This window comes from Eptesicus fuscus, chromosome 9 (genome assembly GCF_027574615.1).
Source record: "Eptesicus fuscus isolate TK198812 chromosome 9, DD_ASM_mEF_20220401, whole genome shotgun sequence".
Classification (NCBI taxonomy): Eukaryota; Metazoa; Chordata; class Mammalia; order Chiroptera; family Vespertilionidae; genus Eptesicus; species Eptesicus fuscus.
The window spans coordinates 10,222,210-10,244,652 of NC_072481.1; the positions used below are offsets into that span (position 1 = coordinate 10,222,210).

Sequence of the window (22,443 nt, forward strand, 5' to 3'; positions counted from 1 at the left end):
GGTGGGGAAGGAAAGCCTTGGGCTCAGAGGGATTTGGAGAAGGAGGCCCCAAGCCCCTTTGTGAAGCTCGGAGAAAGGAGGAACGCGTTGAGGAAAGGAGAGAGAAAGGTAGAGCAAGCCCTGCGCTGGAACCTGCTGCTTTTCCAAGACCCTGAGCTCCCAGAGGGTGAGGCTCCGTTCCTTGGGACAGGACTGGCTCCGCCATAGAGACGGAGCCGCTCATTCTCCAGCCTGGGTCCCCTGAACAGACGCAACTGCAGCCCACACGCCCAGGCCAGCCACCACCTGTTTCTGCAAATGAGTTTATTCAAACACAGCGGAGCTTACTCATTTACTCATTGTCTGCGCCCATCAACAGTGGGGCTGAGTGCTTGCAACAGGAACCACGTGACCCGGAAAGCTTTAAATAGTTACGCTCAGCTCTTTACTGAAAACCTTTGCCGACCCTGCTCTAGAGGGTGAGCCACAGAGGGGCAGGGTCTCTGTTGTAGTCCCGCTGTCTCCCAGCACCCAGAGCCTCACAGGGCAGGTGCCTCCTCGGTGCAGGAAGGGCCCTGCCTCTCCTCCTTCCCCGCTGCTGCCGGGTGAGGGGGGAGTCTCTCCCACTCTGCTCCTCCATTTGTTCTCCCCGGGCGGATCTTCTCAGTGAGAAAACAGAACTTGAAGAGGCCAGCGTGAGCAGCCTTACTCCTCCGGCTCATTCTCAGCAGAGCCGGCCCTAGGACCCAGGTCCCCGGACTCCATGTGCCCCACAGTCCCCACTCCGGCCTCATCCCCACAGTCACCTAAGCAGTCCGCTCTGAGGTTCCAGCTTCGGTGCTTTGTAGGGGGTTCCCATGTGGTGTAAGGACTTCGGGGCTGTGGGCAGGGCCTTAGGGACTCCTGGGCCCCTGGGGAGTGAAGCTGAAGGAGAGACAGCCCAAGGCAGAGGGCTCTGTCCCAGGTCTGAGCTTCCCTGCGATGTGCCCAGAGGAGCACCCAGCCTCACGGGAGGGAGCCCGTGGTGTGGCTGTGCTTTGCCTCCCCCGTCCTCCACCCCTGCCTCGGCGGCCACCCACGTGCCTTGGGAGTTGGAGGAAGGTACTGTTGCCAACCTGCCCGACAAAAACCAAATCGTTCCTCCCGGGACTCTGAACAGGTGGAAGGGCAGGGGCACCAGACCTGTGGCTGGCCTCCATCCCGGGGGCTCCGTGGGAGGGGGCAAGGGAGGGGGCAAGGGACGTCCCAGAGGTTTATCCAGGGGGACGGTCACTTGTCACACACGTGCCACCCAAGGCAGGAATCCCCCTCAGCCCTGTGGACGGCGGACTGGGCAGGTGGACACACTCACAGGTTCCCTCCGTCTTCACGGTAGCTCCAGGGTCTTCTGTGCAGCGAACCCTCGGCCTGCGTCAGTTCAGGGCCATCTCTTTCCTGCGCTGGTGGCCTGTTCTCGGGGTCCCAGCTCCCGCACCAGACCTCTTAGTCCAGAAGCCATGGGCTGTGGACGAACGTGTCAGGATGAGGGGGGAGCTGCTATTTAAGGCACAGGAGAGGCAGGGGAGCAGGGTCGGGCCGAACTGGGGTGCCTGCAGCTCTGATTGGCTCCGATATCATTTGTGGGTGAGGGAAGGTGCGTGATTCTGATGGGACTCGGGGTGACAGACCTGGGGCGTTCCTGGGGCAAGTGTGACACCCTGAGGGGCTGCTTGTGCCTTTGCCTGAGACTTTGGGTGACTCTCAGTCCCTTCCCAGTGGGTGAAGAAGGATCCAGACCGCCCTGCTCCTGTGTTGTGGGAGGGGATGCCATCTTGGGGAGGACTTCCTGGAGGAGGAGGAGTGTCAGCACCCCTGAATGGATGCCGAGTTCACTGGAAGGGTTCCCCGTGGGCCTCTCTCAGCCCATTAGTGGCCTGACAGCAGGTCCCCAGCCTGGAAGCTTCCAGAGCCTCACAGCCGCCCCTCTCTGTGGGGGCTGAGTCTCCCAGTCAGACTGGGCGCTCCATTAGCGTCCAACTGCGTCTCCTCCCTCAGACTGGCGATGCCCCCAGACGAGGGAGTAGGTATGTGTTAGCAGCCCAGCAGCCCCCGGAGGGCAGGAGCTGCCTCTGTCCAGCCCGAGCGCATGTCTCCCCCATCACTCCAGCGACGGGGACGCTTTCCTTGCTCTCCACTCGTGATTCTAGGCCTGCGCCTCCGTGGGGGCCACAGGGCCCACTGAGAAAAGCAGAGGCTTCCAGCCACGGAGTGAGCACCTGGAATTTGCCCAGCGGCCTCCGGCAGGCCCCTCCCCGCTGCGGAGCTTAGTCCTCCCACGCAGAACCCAAGAGGCTCGCCAGCGTTTCGGAAACAGACTTGCAGCTCTGGACTCCCACCCTGCGCCTCCCGGAGGCACCCGTTTCCAGCACCGGCCCCTGTCCTCCGCCACCATCCTCTCTCCTCCTCACGGGCTTGGCGCTGAGGCTGAGCCGGGCCGCATCTCTGTGCTCCCGCTGGCTCCTGGCAGCTCCCTTTCCCACCTCTTTGTGCGCACAGGTGGCTGAATTACCAGCCCTGCAGGGAACCCAAATTAAGAGACTCCAAACCCTGTCTGTCCCCGCACCCCCCGGAGCTCAGGGAAGTGGCTCCTTTGAAGACCTCAACTGAAACAAGAGAAAACAATTCCGAGCAGAGCGATCCATCCCACTCTCCTGGCTTTGTCCCTCAGAACGGTTTTCTTCCCCGGCCCCAGACAGTCTAGCAAGAACGGGCAGAGGACCGAGGGGACAGGGGGGACACCCTGAATAACTCCTGGGGAGCGGTGCTGGAGGGGGCCTTTTGTACCCTAACTCAGACAGAGGCATGGCAGCTCGAGCTGGCGCGTCGTCGGGGGTCCACAGAGGCAGAGCCCTAAACCCCCCTTCTTCAGGCTCCTCAGAGCCCTCCGCTGACTGGAGGGGGACCAGGTTTCTGGCCAGGATCAGGGAGATAACCATGTTCGCTGCCCTGGAAACAGGCCAGGCTCAGAGGCAACGGGCTTCCTGCCCTCCAGGCAGACCTCAGCCCCGGAGGAGGTGATCCTCAGGCCCCTTCATATCAGTGTCTATCAAAGATTTAAAAAAAAAAAAAAAAAAAAAACTCTGCCCAAACCAGAGCCATTGAAACTATCCATCACTCTTCCCCACTCACAGGTCGTGTATGTAATTTGATGCACTGGTAGCATTTCTGCAAATTACACATCATTCTCCCCACCAAAGCCGCACCTTTGACTGCTGTCATATTCACCTGACTGTGCAAGTCATTTTCAGGCCTCACTGAGCAGACCGGTGAGGCATGGAGGGAGGCAGGGATGGGGACAACTCTGGACAGCAGGCCCAAGAGCTCAGAGAGAACACTCCTCTTTCCAGCTCACAGAGTTCACAACAGAGGGTGGGCTTCTGGGGAACTCTTTACCGAGAAGCATCTACCTGTGGCTTACATGCCCCTGATGATGGGGAGCTCACCACCCCCTGCAGACACATCGTTCCATCGCTGAGTACCTCTGTCAGTTAAAAAGTGCCCTGCTGATACTGATGGAATCTGCCACCCCACACCTTCAACCTATTAACTCTCTATCCATTTCACGGGTGACATCAAATTAGGTGACTTACTCATCTGAGTTTGCCTAGGACTGAGCTAGTGAGGAAGACCAACTTCTGGTTTCCCTGCAATGGACCAGGTATTAAACCCCAAATTCGTGCAGTCTGGCAGCCTCCTCAGTCCCCGGAAAACCTGGACAGTTGCTCGCCCTACAGAGAAAAAGCCTGGGTCCGCTTTTCCTCCTCTGCCTGGCCACCTTTCTGAGGCTCAAAGGCAGTCCGAGTGCCTCCGGCACCCCAGCGGGCAGTGGCCAACCAGTCACAATGGCTGGCCGGGTCTCCAGGGGAGTGGCGTGGTGAAAGGACCAGGCTCAGTCCTGGCTCAAACCCACCTGTGCCTCCTCTGAGCTGAGGGCCCACCACTCTCCACCTCACTCAGTCCACTGCTGCCATTCAGATCACGTTTTTCTTCCCTCACGTAACCAGCTCCATTCCTTCTCAGCGTCTTTCCGTTGCTCTGACCTCCGTGTGGCATTATCTTCCTCCAGCCTCCCCAGAGCCATTCGGGTTTCCAGAGGCCGCCTCTGGTCCTTCCTGGAATCCCCAGGCCGATTTCCAGCCCCCACACCCTGGTTTGTTTGCTGCATAGCAATGGTTGCCCCTCAAGGTCACCTTGCTGCTCGATTTTCTAAGTTATATGTAAGTGACTGGTCTCTCGGTGCAATGGGTGCTTGGCACGAAGTCGTAACTACTGACTGCGTCCTCATTTCATCTTTGCCGAAACCTTGGGCAGGAGGCAGCAGTATGCCCATTTGCAGGCGAGAAGACTGAGGCCCACAGAGTTCGTGAGGGATCTCAGTCTCTCGGTGAGCCTGTGGCTGAGCTGGGATTTGGATGCAAGATTGTCTGACTCCAGAGCCCACTTCCTTCTCTCTTTCTTTTAGTAATCACCCTGCCAGGGAAGTCATTGCTCTCTGGGGACAAGGAAACAAAATACAGCCAGATCTATAATGAAAAGCAAATGGGATTTTTTTTGTTGTTGTTGTAATAACACCAAGTGTCGTTCAAAGCCAGGTAAAGATTTTTTTTTTTTAATAGGCTGGGTGATTTTTATTGGACAGTTTCCTTGTAGTAGGACCAACACCAGCCTCTTCCATCTTCTTTCTCCCAGAGGAATGAAACCAGTCCTGCTGACCCCGTGGGATGTGAGAACATCTACACACCCTTTAGGGGCCTGTGATACCAGCTGCCCGTGCCACCCCTGGGGCTGTACTGGGAAACCAGTGTGTCAGTCTAACTCCTGGATGTGGCTGAAATGAGCTTGGCCTGGGCATTACAATCTCAGCTCTGTTGCTAGCTGTGTGTCTTAGGGAAAGTTGCTCAACCTCTCTGGTAAAGGCATTTGCCAGGTCCACCTCAGAAATGATTCAGGGGCTCAAGAGGCCCACCGGAAGGAAAGACTTGTAAGTATATGGCCATGCATCTGGGCATTGGTCCGCTCATTCCGTCACCACGTTACTGTGCTGGGGTTGGGGATGGACAGCATTGAACAGAATGGTCGCAGCCCTGCTCTTCCACAGTGTGTACCTGGTGCTCCCCCAGCATTTACCACAAAGCTCCATGGAGGCTGCCACCATGCCTTCTTGCTCACCATTGTAGCCCCGTGCTGAGCACAGAGCTTGCCTCTCAGCTCGGGCTCCACAGATAAATATGCATGGCTGCTTATGTAGGCGAGGGCAGAGGGGAGCAGCTGAGCTCTCTCTGGAGATGCCAGGAAAAGCTTTTGAGCTGAGTCATAAAGAGTTCGACTCAGGAGAGCAGGGGCTTATAATCCAGAGCAGGGGCCCAACCTGGCCCTCCGTCTGTTTTTGCAAATAAAGTTTTATTAGAACACAGCCATGTTCATTCATTTGTTTGTAGATTGTCTATGGTTGCTCTCACACTCTAACAGCAGAGCTGATTGGTTGTGAGAGAGTCTGTAGAGCCTGCAGATGCTGAAATATTTATTATCAGAAAGTGCGCTGAATCCTGATCGAGACAAAGGAATCAGACCAAGGGAAGGCCCAGGGGCCTCTCGCCTGCTTGGCAATACCTATTTGTGTGGGTGAAGCTGTGGGCTCCTTCCTTCAAAAATGATTACAGATTTCAAATTTCGAGATGGCAATGGCAAAGCATTTAGCCAAGTGTGGGGCCCTTTAAGCACAGGAACCCCATGTGACCAATTAGGCACGCCGATGGTGGAGCAGCCTGGTGGGAGTCAAGCTTTGTCCCAGAAAACTGCCCTGGGAACTAAGTGGTGGGGAGAAAACTCCACCTGGGCTCTGTGTTAGGGCTCAGCATCTCCAAGCCCCACGCCAAACTTCCCAGGAGGACCAGTCTCGGGACCTACTCCCCAGGCCAGGGAAGGACCGGCCTTCCTTTCTCATCTCCCCTGCACCCCCATTTCACAGGGCCTGGCTCTGATGAAGAAGCAGAGATGGGCCCGGCTCTCGCGCCCTCCAGGCACATCTTCTGATCAGACATGAGGCAGCCCTGGGAAGAAACGTAGCGGGTGTATGGGAATCTCTCTGATGATGCCAGAGGGCATTTCTGGGGGAAAGGACCTTGCTTCGCTCAGCCATGGGACATGCACACAAGGAACAGCCTCTAATGGAACCTCCTAAGCTGGGTGCCCACTCAAACTCAGCCCCCTGGATTCCTAGAGTCCGTGCCATCCGTCCCTATGGGAACATCTCCTCTTGATGCTCCAGACCCAGTTCATGCTTCTCCATCCTTCTTTGTACCCAGAGGCTGAACTCCATGGTGGCATCAATGGGCTTCCTTGCCCTCCGGCTTCCAGTTCTGTTTGTCTGGTGCCTGGGAGGCACCTTCAGACGATGGGAGGGCAGGTGGAATTGAGGTCAGGATCTTCGTTCTCCAGCTCCTCTCCGCTGGGCCCAAGCTCTTGTTGGGTGGCATTCTCCTTTTATCTGCTGCTCTCTCTCAAGTACAGGTAAACTCCCAGTCCCTTGCCCCTTCGCCTCTGCTCCTTAGAAAAATAGCAGCCCGCACTGGTCCCTGCTCCAGGTGCCACCCATGCCATGCTCACACTTGTGTAAGGAATCCTAATGTTGAGGTCTCTTCCTTTGCCTTTTGCATGAGTCATGTTTCTGGATGGGCCCTGCCTGACACAGCCAGCTCCCCGCACCCAGATGTGGCTTTAGCCAAATAGAGGCTCTCACGATCGGATAGAAACGTCAAGGTACTTCCCGTGTGTGCAGGTGCTGACACTGCACTCTTCCTCCGAAGAGGTTGCGCACCCAGCTCTAGTTATCCCTCTGTACTGCCCTCCCTCCAAATGCAGTGCTTAAAACAACAGCCATTTTATTACATCGCACGATTATGTGGCCAGGAATTCAAGCAGGGCTCAGCTGGCTGATTCTCATGCTTCAAACGGTGTCAGCTGGGGTCAGTGGGTCTGATTTAGTCGGCAGCTGGTCTGATCTGCAGGGGTCAAGGCAGCTCCATGCATGTGCAGGCAGGGCTTCAAGGCTGGGCCCACCAGGAGCCCCTCCCGCTCCCCATGGCCGCTCCAGCACCATGGCCAGCAACAGGAAGTGGACTCCGCCACCTCCTAAGAACCTGGAATGGAAACTGGTACACTTTCTCCACTAACGCGTATTCCATTGGTCAGAGCGGTCACAGAATGTCCCTGGTTTCAAAGGGGAGGGGGAGCATGGACACACACACCCCCCATCTCTGAGTGGAGGTTTGTCAGAGAATGTGGTTCCACCTTTGGTCCATCGCACACTCCTTCCTCCAGTTAGCAGCCCCCTCTTCATTCGCTTAGAGTTGTGCTCACAAAACTGCTGTCTGAGACCAAGTTCACAGGTTGTGCTACCTCGATATACACTGGGGTTTTATTTTGTCATTAAATGACTTTGGACCTGCATAGCCTCTCCATCTCAACAGTGTTCCCACCACTTCCCCCTGTCTGCCAGGGGCTCACATTCAGCTCCTGCCTGGCTCCTGAGGCCCCTGAGTTCACGGTCCTGGATTAGGAGGCACAGGGACAAGTTTAGTCTGATGGTCTCGTGCACCGGACACAGAAACCCCCAAACAATCAAGGCTTTTATATAGCTCAGCTCTCCCAGTCCTACTTCCAGTAGGACATGTTGGTCCAACAAATGCCAAGACCTTTTCTTAAGATCCTCAAGATGAAGCCATCCTGGTATCAGGAAAAATCCCTGGCAGGAGACCCGGGACCTATGTCTTGTCAGGCACTGCCCGTGTGAGCTGGAGCAGATCGCTGCCTCCCCGGCATCGTGCACGACCAAGGAAAGAGCGTGGTTTGAAGTTACCCGGGTCTGAAGCCCAGCTCTGCCACGTGTCTCGGACAGGTCACTTCATCACTCTGGCCCCGGTGGCCTCCTCTGAAAGCTGGGGTCACCGTGAGCATCCCTTGGGCTCTCGTAAGAATGAAACATGGTGACGTGCACACAGCATTGGTCCCCTGTGCATTCTGACTTCCGGTGCCAGCTCGGAGCTTCTGAAGCCCAGGCCCCCCGCCCGGGCTGAGCCACTCACCTCAATGTCTAGCACAGGTCCTGACGCTTAGTAGGCACTCAGGAAACACTTGTTGAGTTCAACTGACTCCTTATCAAACCAAGCAGTAGCAACAGAAATACAAACATACGTCCATTAAACAGCTGTGTGCACGAATGCTCATCACAGCGTATGCAGTGAGAGCCACACAGGAAACTGGCCAGGCATCTACTACAAGAGAATGGCTAGCAAGCTGTGGTATCTCCTCCAATGGAATACTCCTCAGCTATAAAAAGGAAGGAGCGATGGGCACACACAACTCCATGGGTGGGTCCCAAAAATATTTCGCCAGGAGAAAAGAGCCTCCACTAAAAATAACCTGCTGTGTGACTCCACGTATGTGAAATTCTACGGCAGGAAAAAAAAATGGTGTGAGAAACATCGGCATAATGCTTGCGTGGGGGCAGAAACTGGACTGGGGAAGGGGAGAAGGAACTTTCTGGAGTGATGGTGATGTTTGCTTCATGAGAGGGATTCGGGTTACACAGGTAAATGCATTTGTCAGAACTCACTGGGCAGTCCATTCGAGATTTGTGCATTCTATTGTAGGGAAATTTCACCTAAAAAAGAGACTTTTGTGCGTAAATATTGACGTCCAATCAGCGATACCCATGTTGAAGCATCTAGGAGCGCCGTGTGCCGATGTCTGCGGCTCACTTTGGAATTCATCCAGAAAATACAGGTGGGTGGGTGGGCAGAGGGGTGGATAGAGGGAGGGGCATGGGATAAAACGGACATGATCAAATGTCCGTTATAGATGCCAAGTAGTAAGGCTGCAGGTGTTAGCTCTTAAAATTCTTTACACTTCTCCGTATGTTTGAAAATGTTGACAACCAAGCGTTGAGGAATAAAGCGCGATGCTGCAGGGCCACGCCCGGGCAGTGGGGTGACTTGGGCGAGGTCACACAGTCTGCCACAAACACTGAGGCTCGTTTCCGGGAAAGTGAAAGTGGGATTGTGTCCGCCCAGCTGGATCTGGACTGTGGGCAGTCGGTAAACCCCTTCGCCTCTCTGGGACTCTGGCCCCATCTGCAAAACGCGGAGAGCACCGCCCCGATTCAACGGGAAGCCAGGGGCACTGAGCAACCCGGGCTCCACGGGGAACTGGCAGAAAGCAACTTGGTCCTTTCCAAGCAAGCCTGACCCCCTCCTCACTGGGATGTCAGCTTCACCGTGGGCTCCGGGCCGGGCCTCCTCTGGCCACCGAGTCTGCCGTGGCCCCACCTGCTCCATCCATCACACTGTTTTAATTGTCTGCATGACAGTGTCCCCAGCCTGGTGCATTTCTTCGATCTTCCTTCATGTGATTTGTCATCTGTCTCCTCCCACTGGAATGGAGACCCCCAGGAGAAGAGGGGTTTTGCCTTCTTTGCGGCTTTCTCCCCTGCGCCTGTTGTAACAGTCGCTGGCACGTGGAGGGACAGGGTGACTCCTTGTTGAAGGAACAAATAGATGAACAGGGTCGGGTAAGCTCCAGGGCAACCCCCCAAGTGCAGAATTCTGCCCCCCAGAGTGTGCCTGTGGCTAGCACCACCTGCACGGAAGAGTAGGGAGTGAATTTAGGGATCAGCCATCCTCATCCCATTTAACAGATGAGGAAACTGAGGCAAATGCAATTTTTTTTCAGAGAGAAAATGCAAATTTCCCGGCATCCACTGCCAGTCAGTGGCCGAGGGGAGATGGGGCCCAGGCCTCCTGGCTCCCACTCAGGGCTGTGTTCCTCCAGCAGGCTGCTGGGTTCTTGGTCAAGTGCTCATCCCCAGGGGCGGCCGCAGATGGACAGACACGCAGGCTCCACCGGGCTGGGCTGCCCGCGAGGCTGTGAGCTAATTTCAGGGGGCAGGATGTGCCAGCCCAGCAATGTCCGCAGGTGGGCAGGCTGGCACAGGCCACCGATGGGCCATGTCCATGGGTCTGCTGGCGGCCGATCCTGCTGACACAGGCCCAATTGTCTGCACAGCCTGCGGAGTGTGGAGGACTCGGCAGATTGGCACAGTGGGGTCCCTCCCCGTGGACGGGCAGCCCCTCCTGGCTGCATCGGTCAGCCAGACTGGCACAAGCTGGGCATCTGTTCCCATGATGAGCCCTTGCTGGACACAACCTGTCCACACAGGTGTCTAGGAGGTGCAGTGGGACCGAGCGCTGAGTATGGCCACGCAGGGCGTCATGGGAGGTGGCACGGGCAGGGGATTGGGGCCAGGGCCTTGCACACGGAGACTCAGACACCAGGCTCAGACAGGGCTCAGACAGGCCCCATCCCCCCACACACCTGCTCAGCACGCTCGCAGGATCCAAAAGTCCATTTGAAGCTCTGATGGAGGGGCTGGGGAAATGGGCTCTTCCCTCATTCCTACGGCCTCTTCCCAAGTCCAGACCCGCTTGTCCTTAGACCATTATCTACACGGCAACCAGGGAGCTCTTCCTGACCCGAGTGGGAGCCGTCACTCGTCTGCTCTTGAAGCCTTCGGTGGCTGCCATCTCTCTCCCATAGAATAATAGCAATAATAATATCCTCTATGTAACAGCTACTGTGCTAAGCATCTTACAGGTAATACAATCGCACACAATTATAGAGCGTTTCCTGGCTCTTTTCTGAGCACTTTACATGGAAACTACATCCATCCTTCCGCCACTTATGAGATGGTCCTCTCGTTATCCCCATCTATAGATGGGTAAACTAAGGAAGGAGCTGTGAAGTGACTTGCCCGAGGTCTTGAATTAGATCTGACGCCCTAGGAGTTTGACACCATCAAGTGTGAAGCAGGACCCTTCACACCAGGCCCTGCTCCCACGGCCAGGCTCCAAGTCCCTCATCCCACACAGCATCCCACGGAACCCATCCTGAATCCCCGGTCACGTTACCCAAACCTCGGCTCTGCCTTGCTGCTCTGTAGGCCTGGAGGGCCCTCCTGCCTCCCCTTGTCTGCCCTGCAGACCCTTCTCTGTCCTCCAGGGAACAGAGCAGTGGACCCTGGCAGGACTCACTACCCCCTCCCTACCCTGTGCCACCTCCTTGCCACACTGGCCACTGTGACAGGGTGAGCATGTGCTGCTGATTTTTCTCACTGTGATCTCCCTGCCCCGCCCTTTCTGTGAGGGCCAGGATCATGTCTGATGCTACTCTTTGTCCATGGGCCTGGCCCCAGGAGGGAATGAATGAATGAATGAATGAATGAATGAATGGGACGCTGAGGTCACTTGGATTAGAGGAATGCAGACTGAGGGCAGGTGATGAGGACTGGCCTTCGGGGAGATAGATGATGGGTGACAAAGCCGTTCCTTCCTCCTCCATCAGCCCCATCACGTCCAGAAAGTGACGGGGCAGCTTTAGCCCCATGGGAAAGAGCCCTCCCGTTGGGGTGGGGCCCATCTCTGGTGCTGGGACTGTTGTCAGGAGGCGGGGAAGAGGCAGCAGGGAGCCGGACACCACCAGCCTGACCTGAAAGTGGGAAACCATGTCCCCGGTGCTTCGGCTGCACAGCACCCGTGCTGAGCCTGGGTCTCTAAGGTCTGGATTCCAAGCACCGAGAGGGTGTGCTGCAAAGAGGAGGGGCCTTGGAGCTGAGGACTTGGCCCCTGGCTCTGCCGCCTCCTTCCTGTGCGGCCCCGGGCCTGTCCCTCCCCTCCTTGGTTCTCAGTTTGGCTGTCTGTAAAGGGAGAGATCTAGATGGGCAGTGAAGGGCCTCCCGCTCTGAGCGGCGGCCCGCCAAGGACGCCAGAGGAAAGCTGCACAGAGGCTCTTGCTGGGGAAGATCTGCGGAGCTCAGGACCGCATCTCCCAACTGTGGTCCCCACCCCCTGCACCCGCCGACTCCGTGGGGCTTGTTAAAAATGCAGGATTGGGCCTCCAGCCAGGACTCACTGAAATGGAACCTCTGGGTGGGCTTCCAGGGAAATCAACATTGTCACACCTACTCCCACCTGCCCAGGTGTGCACGGAAGGGGGAGTGTCCGGCATCTACCCAGGCCCTGCCTGTCTCCCTGCTGCCTGCCTGTAGCCCCTGCAGCACAGGGCGGTCCCAGAGCATCCAGGCCTGAACCTGGCAGTGTGCGGGTAAGGAGGCTGGGAGCTGACGGTGGCTTTGCATCTGACCAATGGGTGCCTGCAGGGGGCAGCAGATGCCAAGGGGGCAGGGTTGACATGATGTTGTCTCCCAACCTGGCATTTCTCAGAAAATCACCCCCATACACAGGCACCCTAGCTGACATTCCCTCCCCCCTGGCCTGGAGCAGGGGACAGGGAGTATAGACTGAGCCTACACTGTGGGTGCACGCACCATACATACACACATGTGCACACACACCAGGAATCCACATGCTGACACAGAACCCTCCACATGCACACACATAGTATCTTACACCCCCCCCCCCCAACCCTCATCTAGACATTTAAAACAGCACCGAGCATTCTCACCATTCCTTTGCTTTACACACACACACACCCACCCTCATAGGCAGCCTGGAAGCGTGCAGGCTTGTATATTCCTCCCTGCTAACACACATACGCATTCACACCCCTTAATGCCGGCCGCTCCTGGGACCTGTGCTCACACCAGTTGCGCACACACCTCCTCACACGTGCATAAGCACCTGCACACGTGTGTGGAACCCACAAAGCCAGCAGCCGCTCTCCTGCCTTTCATTCTCTCCAGCCCCCGGGGCCCCAGCCCACCCCGCACCCCATCCCTGAGCTGCTGTCTACCATCACGCGGTAACCAGATGAGACAAGGCAATTTATGACACCAGCTGTCTCTGTCAAAACCGGATCTCACACACACGGGGGAAGCCAATTACCCGAGCCCAGCCCTGCCAGAAGGTGGGACTCACAAGGGAGACACAGCCGAGGTGGCATCCGGCCACCGGGAGAGGTGGGTGGCTCCTGGCTTGAGGATTTCCCCCTCTCTCTGTCCTTGGAAATGTGGCTTCTCCCAGCCCCAGGCCCAGGGGAGCCTGCCCTACCCTCTCTGGCTGCTCCTCTGACCCAGCTCCCAGACCCAGGGTGGAGAACAGGTGGGCAGGAGGTCTGGGGGAAGAGTGGTCCAGGGTCACCATGGCAACAAGGAAGACAGAAACCCTGGGCCTGCCCCTCCCCCTACCCAGCAAGCCATGGCGAGGCCGCATCACTGTCCCCCACTTCCTCTCTACCCTCATTCCTCTCCCTCCTCCCTGAGCAGGAGGTTTCATGCACTGCACCCCTGCCCAGGCTTCCCTTGGCATAGAATACCCGCTCCCTTCCTTACCCCCCACCCCGCGCCCCAACACTTACTAGTAATCCAACTCTACTGCCTAAGCCACTTCCAATCCAGACCTCAGAACCAGACCCTGGATCAAATCTCTGCTCCTCCACTTACCCGCTTAGCAGCCAATATGTGCATCTATAAAAAAGATGCTCATTTCTGTAAAAATGTGGGCCGAGAGCCCCCTACATAGCAGAACTCTGCTCTGGGAATCAGAGGGACAGCATGGACGTCAGGTCCTAGCGGAGGGGTGGGGGCTGCAGAATTCAAGGGAGGTGATGGTGTTTCCTCACTGTCTCATCCGCGGGGCCCGCGGCTGTGCTCCCGGAAGAAGCACCGCTTGTGAAAGGAGCTCAATCCGCACACGGAAGCTCAAAGGCACGACTGGCTGGAGCCCTGGCACTGGGGTTGACCTGATCTGAGTACATAAGCCCTCCATGAGCGCTAGTCAATCAGGTGCCATCTGCACACCGGGCCGTGGCGGGAGCGTCCTCCCCATCACGGCTGAATGGCTGGACCAAGACAGGCCTGCTTTGGCCCATTTCTTCATCCTCCAACTCACTTGTGCACCCCACAAGCTTACATTAAGGACACACTATGTGCAAGTCCACATTCTAGGCTCACGGGGTTGAGTGAGGTGGGGAAGGGACTTCTGCTGGCGTGGCCGAAGCTTCTAGAGAAGCTTTCCATCACGAACACAACACTAGGAACAGAGCAGTAAATTCACGTTTTCCAAGATGCGTTCACGCATATTTGTCCCTTATAGTATTCCAAACAACTGGGGCATGGGTTCCGTTAACACCCCTCACGTAAGAGATGGGGAAACTGAGGCACCGAGACAATCGATGACTTGCCTGAGAACCCAGGGCCAGGACGTGGGGGCACCCTCAGCGGAACGGAGCCTCCTAATGCTTGCTGCGGTGTCCAGCCCACATTCGTCACTTGTGTTATCTAACGAGCTGTCCCTTTACCCCCAAGGACAACCCTACAGGACCTGCCCGTGCAGGGCCTTGAACCCGGGTCTGCCTGCCCGGAGAGCCCAGGCGCCATCCACTCTCCCACGTCTAATCCGTTCATTAAAACCCTCTTGGCAGACCCTCCCTCTCCCTGCCCGGCCCCGGAGACCTCAGCTGCTCCATCTCCAGGACGGCCGATTCCTTCCCGGCTGGAGAGGCGCTGGGCTAATGTAGGCAGGCAATTTAAACAGCTCCAGCAAAATACACCAGCACTTTCCACTCTGCCACTATTACGCTCTCCAGCCGCAGCGGAATTGGCCCCTAAGTGGGATATCAAGTTTATTACAGCTATTTCCAATCTGTAATTGGTTTTGTGGAACACAAAGGAAAGGAGGTTGGGGGGTGGGAGAGGTGATTTCCCCCCCACTCTTTTTTTCTTTTTTTGTTTTTCCCTCTTCTGATGATGGCACCCAGGGAGGTTGTTGGTGAGGAGGCTGGAGTTGGAGACATTTGTTTTTCAAATGAAATACCCCCGGCTGGCCGGCGGGCTCTCGCGCTGCTGGCTCAACCAAGTCTGTCCGCATGCTTTGGTGGCACCACTTGAAAATCAGCCTCGCCTGGCTGAAGGCAGATTTGCTGGTGGGGGCAGCCGGGGCTCTGGGATGGCATCCCACGGGGGCCTGGGGCAGCTGGTTGAGCCCTAATGGGCCAGCCCAGAGCGTGAGTACCTGTGGTTTCTAGGGCCAGATGCTCTAGAATAAAAACATTGTGGGCATGTAAGTGGAAAGGGCCCTCTGAGGTCACTCTGCCCCAACTATCCCTCATTGAGCATTTAGGGAAACTGAGGCCCAGAGAGGGGGGCCGTGCAGAGACAGCCCGTGGGACTTAGAAGCCAGGTCTCCGCCTTCTCAATCCCTTCCACACAGGGTAGTGGATCCTTCCACACTAATGACTCAGATGCTCATGGGGGGCGGGGAGGAGAAAAGCCACCCATTCTTGAGCACCTACTATGCGCCTGCTGCCTTCATCAGAGTCTGCCCACCCTAACCGACCTTCCTACTTTGGACCGAAATAACATAGTAGTCCCCCCCCTTATCCACGAGGGGCATGTTCTGAGACCCCCAGCGGAGGCCTGAAACCGTGGCGCGTACTGAACCCTATGCATGCTGTTTTTCTCTAGGCACACACACACCCACGATAAAGTCCAATTTATAAATTAGGCACAGTAAGAGACTAATGAGAAAAACAAATAATAAAATAGGACAATTATACCAATATGCTGTAATAAGTTATGTGAATGTTCTTTCTCTCTCAAAATACCTCATTCTACTCGATGCATAATGCGGGTGTGCTGGACAAAGGGGTGATTCAGGCCCAGCTGGGACGGAGCGGGGCGGTGAGAGATTCCATCGCACTGCTCAGAACACCCGTGCAATTGGAAACTTCAGACTTGCTTATTTCTGGAATTTTCCATTTATAATTCTCAGACCATGGTTGACCGTAAGTAACTGAAACCATGGGGAACAGAACTGCAGATAAGGGGGGACTTCTGCCCCAGCTCATTCGCATCAGCCATTCCCCTTATAGTTACATGAGTGTGTGTTTGCCAGCGACGCCCAGCCCATAGCAGGCACGCCACATCTGATCGTCTCCACTGCCCAAGACCCGTTTAACACACGCAGGTATTTACCCTCAGGCCGACAAGGAAGCCCAGACACGGCCCCAGAGAAAAAGATGTAAATAAAACCACAGGGAAAACCAGGTGAGTCCTTGAAACTCCCCTGCCCCTCGGCCCGAAACAGGGATTTATGACTCAGATAATTCTCCGGTGCTTTATCTGGGGTGCGGCGTGGGCATGTGTGTGTGTGCGTGTGGCGTGCGAGTGTATTTTCCTAGTAATAAAACCCTCAGTCTGGAGAATAAATTCGAGCAGACAGTTTTACCGCACAGGTTTTTTTTCTCCTTTGTATAATAATAATAATTTTAAAATAGGAGTGAAATTTGAGATTGAGACGATAAGGGCTGCCAGATTTTAGGAGCAGATAGAAGGGAGGCGAGGCTGTGAGTCAACCTCCACTATCATGGAGGAGAAAATCCTCCAACCTCCCCTTCTGCGCATCTGAGTTCCCCCCCCCACCACCCCCTTACGGAGCTGCGCTGGAGCAGAGGAGAGGCTGGGAGGCAATGAGCCCACCACAGCCTCTCTCTCAGCCCAGTGGGTGGGGTGTGAACTCTGCTCTAGGAGCCGGAGCTTTGCCGAGTCCAGTGTGGGACCTCCGCTGAATCACTTTGCCTCTCTGCGCCTCAGTTTCTTCATCTGCAAAATGGGAACATGATTGTCTAATGCACTCACTTTTCAGGGGCATCGTGGTCCACACGAAGTGGTGGGCCTAGAGCAGGTTTCTTGCCCTCGGCACTGCTGGCGTTTGGGGCCAGATCATTCTTTGGGGGGTTGTTCTGTACATCATATGATGGTTATAGGTCCCTGGCCTCTACCGTAGATGCCAGTTACGCCCCTCCCCAGTTGTGACAACCAACACCGGATCCAGACATTGCCAAATGGCCCCCAGCTAAGACCCGGGTTTAAGGGTTCCTTGCTCCTCTCCCTCCCTCTTCTCCTGGTCCCCTACTTGGGAAGCTGGCCCCGTGATGCAGAAGAGGCAAGGGAGAGGGCGAGAGGCCGTGGTGCCAGCTTCCCACCTACATGGGCGGAGAGGCCTTCTTTTTGTTGTTGTTGTTAATCCTCCCCCGAGGATATTTTTCCCATTGATTTTTAGAGAGAGTGGAAGGGAGGGGAAGAGACACAGAGAGAGACACATCAGTGGGAGAGAGACACATCCACTGGTTGCCTCCCGCATGTGACCTGACCCAGGCTGGGGATCGAGCCTGCAACCTAGGTACATACCCTTGACCGGAATCGAACCCAGGACTCTTCAGTCCGCAGGCCGATGCTCTATCCACTGAGCCACACCGGCTACGGCTGGGGCCTCCTTATTCCTGAAGAGCTTGCATTCTGGGGAGCAGGACCCATAGGAAGGTGGCCGAGCCTGGAACACAGCTGGTGCTCAGTAAGTGCCGGCTGGACTGCACTGCATCTGTCTAAAGCCGTAGCAGCACCTCCTGGGCCAGACCGCTGTGGCTCAAGTCACCGTGGGCCCAGATGTGCCCAGAGGGGCCCAGCCGCACCCAGGCCAGCCCTCCCAGCAGGGTGACAGGTCCAAGCTCAATGCCCAGCCAAAGCGGGTGGGGGCAGAGGCTTTCAGCGTCCCCCACCCCAGCCCCTTGGAGAACCCCGGCCCCGGCCACCGCCCTCCCGGCCCCTCTCCCCCTGCCTCCGCACGCAGAGCCGCATGGAGCTAATTCCACTTCTCCAGGCCCAGGCATGAGGCCTCCGTCGCAGGCTGTTAGCCCGGAGCCCAGCTGAGTGGCGAGAGGCTGCAAGCTTTCAGTCTATAATAGAGTTGCTGAGACAAGCGGAAAACTGCAGCCGAGTAAACAGATAAATAATTGAAACAGTGACAACACATACCTTGCTGCTTTGTGGAGTAACACTTTCATTAGCGGGAGGCAGCTCAGGCCTGGGGATGCGGCGGCGGGGATGCGGCGGGCGGCGGCTGGGAGCCAGGGACACTAGGGTCTTGCTGGGAATCAGCTGTGAACAGCTGGGCACCTGGGCAGCTTCGTCCTCCGGCTCAGGCTTTGCTATCGCCTCCTGGGTCCCCTGGCTTCTCCGGGCTCCATGCTCCCAGGTGAAATGGCTGGGGGCCTCCTGGCCTGTCCCAAAGGCAGCCAGGGGAGAGTGGGTCCGCCACGCTGTCCCCTTCTCTCCATCCCCCATGCCAGTGGACTGGGTTCTCAGCCTTCTCCCAGGCCCCCTGGCTCCAACGTGCCCCTGGAATCAGTCCTCACCCTACACGAAGGCCAGAGGGCGAATCTGAAACCCTGCGGCCCCGTTGCCCCCACCCCGACCCCAGGAAGCTGGGCTCCTTTGCCTCCATGATCGGGCACGCGGTTCTCTCCCCAGGCCTCCTCACTCCACGACTTGCTGCCTGGCACCCCGAACAGTCTACTTTCACTGTTACTTCCTGCCCCAGGACCTTTGCTCCTGCTGTCCACGCTGCCTGGAAGCACTCCCACCATTTGCCAGGCTGTGTCCTACTCTTCCTTCAGGAGATAACTTAAATCTCTTGCTCCAAGAAGCCCTCTCTGACGACCCTATCCCCAGGATGGGGGCTGCCCTCTTCTGGGCTCCCCTGCCTTTCTGGGCCCACCCCTGGCAGGGTTCATCAGAAACTATTGCAGTGTAGCTGGTTAGTGTCCCCCATGAGATCTTTGCTCCAGTGGCTGCCCCTGCCACCCAGTTCCCCCTTCTCCATCTGTCCAGCCTACCCCCCCACCCCCATTCTGTCTCTTCTCAGGCGGGGATGGCGTTGGGATCAAGCCGTGACTCTGCGGCTGACTCTGCAGAACGCATTCACATGCGCCGGCTCAGTGTGCAGCTCTGTGGGCAAGGCTGACCAGGGGCCGCAGAAGTGGAGCCCCTGGCGCAGTGGAAAGAGGGCGAGAGAAGGGCCAGCTCTGCTCCTTCTCAGCTGCAGGACCTCAGGAAGCCACTGCACTGCAGAGCCTCAGTCTGCACATCAATAAAATGGGGATGACCTGGGAGGTTCCAGTGATAGCTGGGACGGGAACCCAGAGGCTTCTCCAGGGGCAACAGGGCGGTGGGCTTCCTGACTTCTGCATCTCCCCAGGGCCCGGAGCACCCCCCTCCCCGCTGCCTGGAGGAAAGGGTGGCCTCACTGGCTGCACGCTCACCTGTGGCTGCCTCTGTGCTCCGTTGCAGGTGATGGATGGCGGCACCATCAAGCAGAAGATCTTTACCTTCGACGCCATGTTCTCCACCAACTACTCGCACATGGAAAACTACCGCAAGCGAGAGGACCTGGTGTATCAGTCCACCGTGAGGTGAGGGGCAGGGGTCGGGGACCGGGAGGGCCACCTCTCCGCCCCTTTTACATCTATCGCACAAGGTTCTTGGGGGGCCTCAGGATCACCCTCCATGGGCTTGGAAGGCAGAGTAAGACTCTGCTCAGAAGTGGGACCCATTTCTGGAGGGAAGAAGCAAGAAGGGGTCAAGTCTGAGCTCTGCCACATAGAACAGACACCTGACAGCCAGCCCCTCCCAAGTCCTGCAAGGCGGGCCTTCCAAGCCCTGGTTCCAATCGAGGACACTGAGGTCCAGAGAGGGTGAGCAATGTGCCTAACGTCACACAGCCAGGAATGCCAGAGTTGCCATGGGAACCAGCTCTGCCTGGCTCAGAAGCCCATGGGCCCCAAACGTGGCAAGGAAAACAGACCCTACATAGCAGGCCCCAGGTCAGAAGCAGAGGAAGGATGGGGAGGGAAGCGGCCTTGGGATGGAGAGACTTAATTCTTCTCCCCCTTTTCCAGAGGACTTTAAAGGAGCCGATTCCATGCCAGGCCCTGCCACGTCCTCCCACCCACTCCTAAAAGGCCCGACCCCCTTTTATTCCTCTGACCTTCACACACTGGGCCCTCTTCCCAGAGTGCCTGTCCCTGTGGCCAGCTGGGCAACTCCTCATCCGCCTTCAGAACCCAACCCAGTTCCTCTGTGGATGCCTTCTTAGACTCCCCTGCGCCCCAGCAGAACTGATCTCCCCCAAAGCCTATGGCTGCCACCCCTCCAGTACCTGCTCCCCACAAGAAGAGGACCTCACCGCATTAATGAACAATAGCTTCACACAGGCGCTGAATGCACACCACTTCACACACACACACACACACACACACACACACATGTGCATGCTCTTTCACACACACATGCATGCTCTTTCACACACACACATGTGCATGCTCTTTCACACACACACATGTGCATGCTCTTTCACACACACACACGTGCATGCTCTTTCACACACACACACACACACACACACACACACACACACACACACACTCTTTCACACAGCCAGCTGCTTTTCCTGGTGGAGAAGCGCAATCTCAATCTGACTGGGCCACACTGGGCGCACGGGGAGATGCTGCGGCACACACAGGGGGGTGCACTGTGCTTCCTGGGGGGCCCCTTACATTCCCACTCAGTGCCTGATGCCTGACCCTCCACTCTCCACCCCCGGGTTGCTTCTCCTTTCTGTGACCAGGAGACAGAGCAGGTGCCCCTTAGCCTCTTAACCTTGTACCCTCAGCTCCCCGCACAGGCCCGACGCACAGTAGGTGCACAACAAAATTTGCACATCCACTGGATGATCCTGGGTTTGCTCCTTGGCCCCTTGGGCCTCAGTTTCCCCATGTGTAAAATGAGAAAATGGGATGGGAGGATTGTAAAGGGTACCTCCAGCCCGCACAGGGACTCCGGCAGGCGGCCCCTCCCTGGCCACGTCTGTAAGACCGGGAGGTGGGTGTGCGCCTGGAGGGCCTTGCTGGGTCCCCTCCTCTCTGGCTTCGTGCCGGGAGGCAGACCCCGCCGCTTTCTGGGGAATCTGGTGAGAATGTGGGTGCAAAGGGGCTCTGAGGGGCCTAGGGGCACGTGGCCACACAGGTGCCCTCACTCGTATATTTATGATTTCTCCTGCACCCGCTTCCAAAGAGGATTTGGGGCGCCTTAAAGTATTAAAGCACACCCAAGACCGGCCCATGGCAATCAAGATGAAAACGGAGGCAGACCTCATTTTGGAGAAGGAAATAACTATTCTGGGACCCACAGATAAGTTTACGTCAAGTGAACGTTTGAATCATCCCCAAGCTTTCCAGAGCCCGCCCTGCCGCCCCCCCTGCGTGGTGGTCATGGTCTCTGAGACCCCCCAACCCCACCCCAGAACCCCAGCCCAGCCATCATTTCTAGTGCCCCACCCCTGCCGCAGGTATGGCCTCCAGGGTGACCAGAACACCTGGACAGCAGAGCCCCGCCCTCCTGGGCTCACTCCCTGGCCTGGGCTCCAGCGGTGGTCTCTCAGGTCTCAGTCAGACAGCGGGGGGGGGGGGGAGGGGAGGCCTGGAAGAAGCAGACCCTCTGGAGTCTAATCCGATTCCACCAGCCCCAGGGGCGGCCGCGCTGGAAGAGGCAGCTTCTTGAGGCTGCAGGGCCCCATTAGGGCTGGTGGTGGGGCTCGGGACTCCACATTTACATATAAATGAAGATATTTACAAATTAATGCATATCAACGAGAGAGAGTCCCAGCTCCACAGCTGTCTCAGCCACTTCCTCGTCAGCTGGGGAGAGGGGGGGAGAAGGCTGAGAAGATGAGCAGGAATTGGCAGAGAGCCCTTGTTTCCTGGGCAGCGGGGAGGAGAGGCTGCCCGGGGACGCCCCGAGCTTTCCTCCGCTGGTGGGGTTCCCGGGGGGATGGGTGTCCCTGTCCCTGCGGGGGAGCGTGCAGGTGTGACAAAACCTTGGGCAGGTCACTGTCAAAGGCCTTTCTAGTTCTGAGCCTCGGAACCCAGAACTCCCTGCTTGAAATGGGCAATGATTTATTCCTTCGAAGGGTTTGTACTTGAGCACCTCTAGGAGCCTGGCGTGATGGCGGTGCCGGGATCCAGAGGTGGGAGAAAGGCGGGGCGGCGGGCAGTAATCTAGGAAATGGAGACATAAATAATGCGTCACTACGCGTTCCACCGAGAATGACCTGCAGGATGCACCTGTATGGGCACCTTCCCTTCCTGCTCGCTCTCCACCGCTCCCAGCTGCCCGGGACACCCTCACAAACAAGCCGCTCGCCCACTCGGAATCCCTCAGAATCCTAGTCTCGGGGTCTGCTGCTCAGGGGCCTCCGAAGTGGGGAGGTGCGATGTGGGAGACAGTCCCACCAGCTGGCCGCCTGCACACCGGCTGGCTGTGGTCTACACCCACCCTCGCACGGCCTGTCTTCACCTCCGTTCACCTGTTACACCAGGCCGGCACAGGTATGAGCAGACTGGTGGGCCTGACCACGGAGATGATTGTGTGGGCAAATTCATTGGTTCCTGCAGGATGCGGCTGTCCCCAGATGGCAGTCAAGGCCTCCCTAGAGGTCAGGGTGAATCCCCATGAGCCTTCAACCACCCCTCTACCCTCCCCCCCCACACACACACACACAGACGCTGGGCTGTCCATTT

General features: G+C 57.0%; 1 protein-coding gene across 1 annotated transcript in view; it reads left to right on the forward strand.

Annotated features, from left to right (window-relative positions):
- Positions 1 to 22,443, forward strand: part of IGSF21 (immunoglobin superfamily member 21) — a 204,871-nt gene that overhangs the window by 117,585 nt on the left and 64,843 nt on the right. The window contains exon 3 of the mRNA XM_054721014.1: positions 19,157 to 19,278. Within this exon, the coding sequence (XP_054576989.1) occupies positions 19,157 to 19,278 (122 nt within the window). The remainder of the gene's footprint in view (positions 1 to 19,156; positions 19,279 to 22,443) is intronic.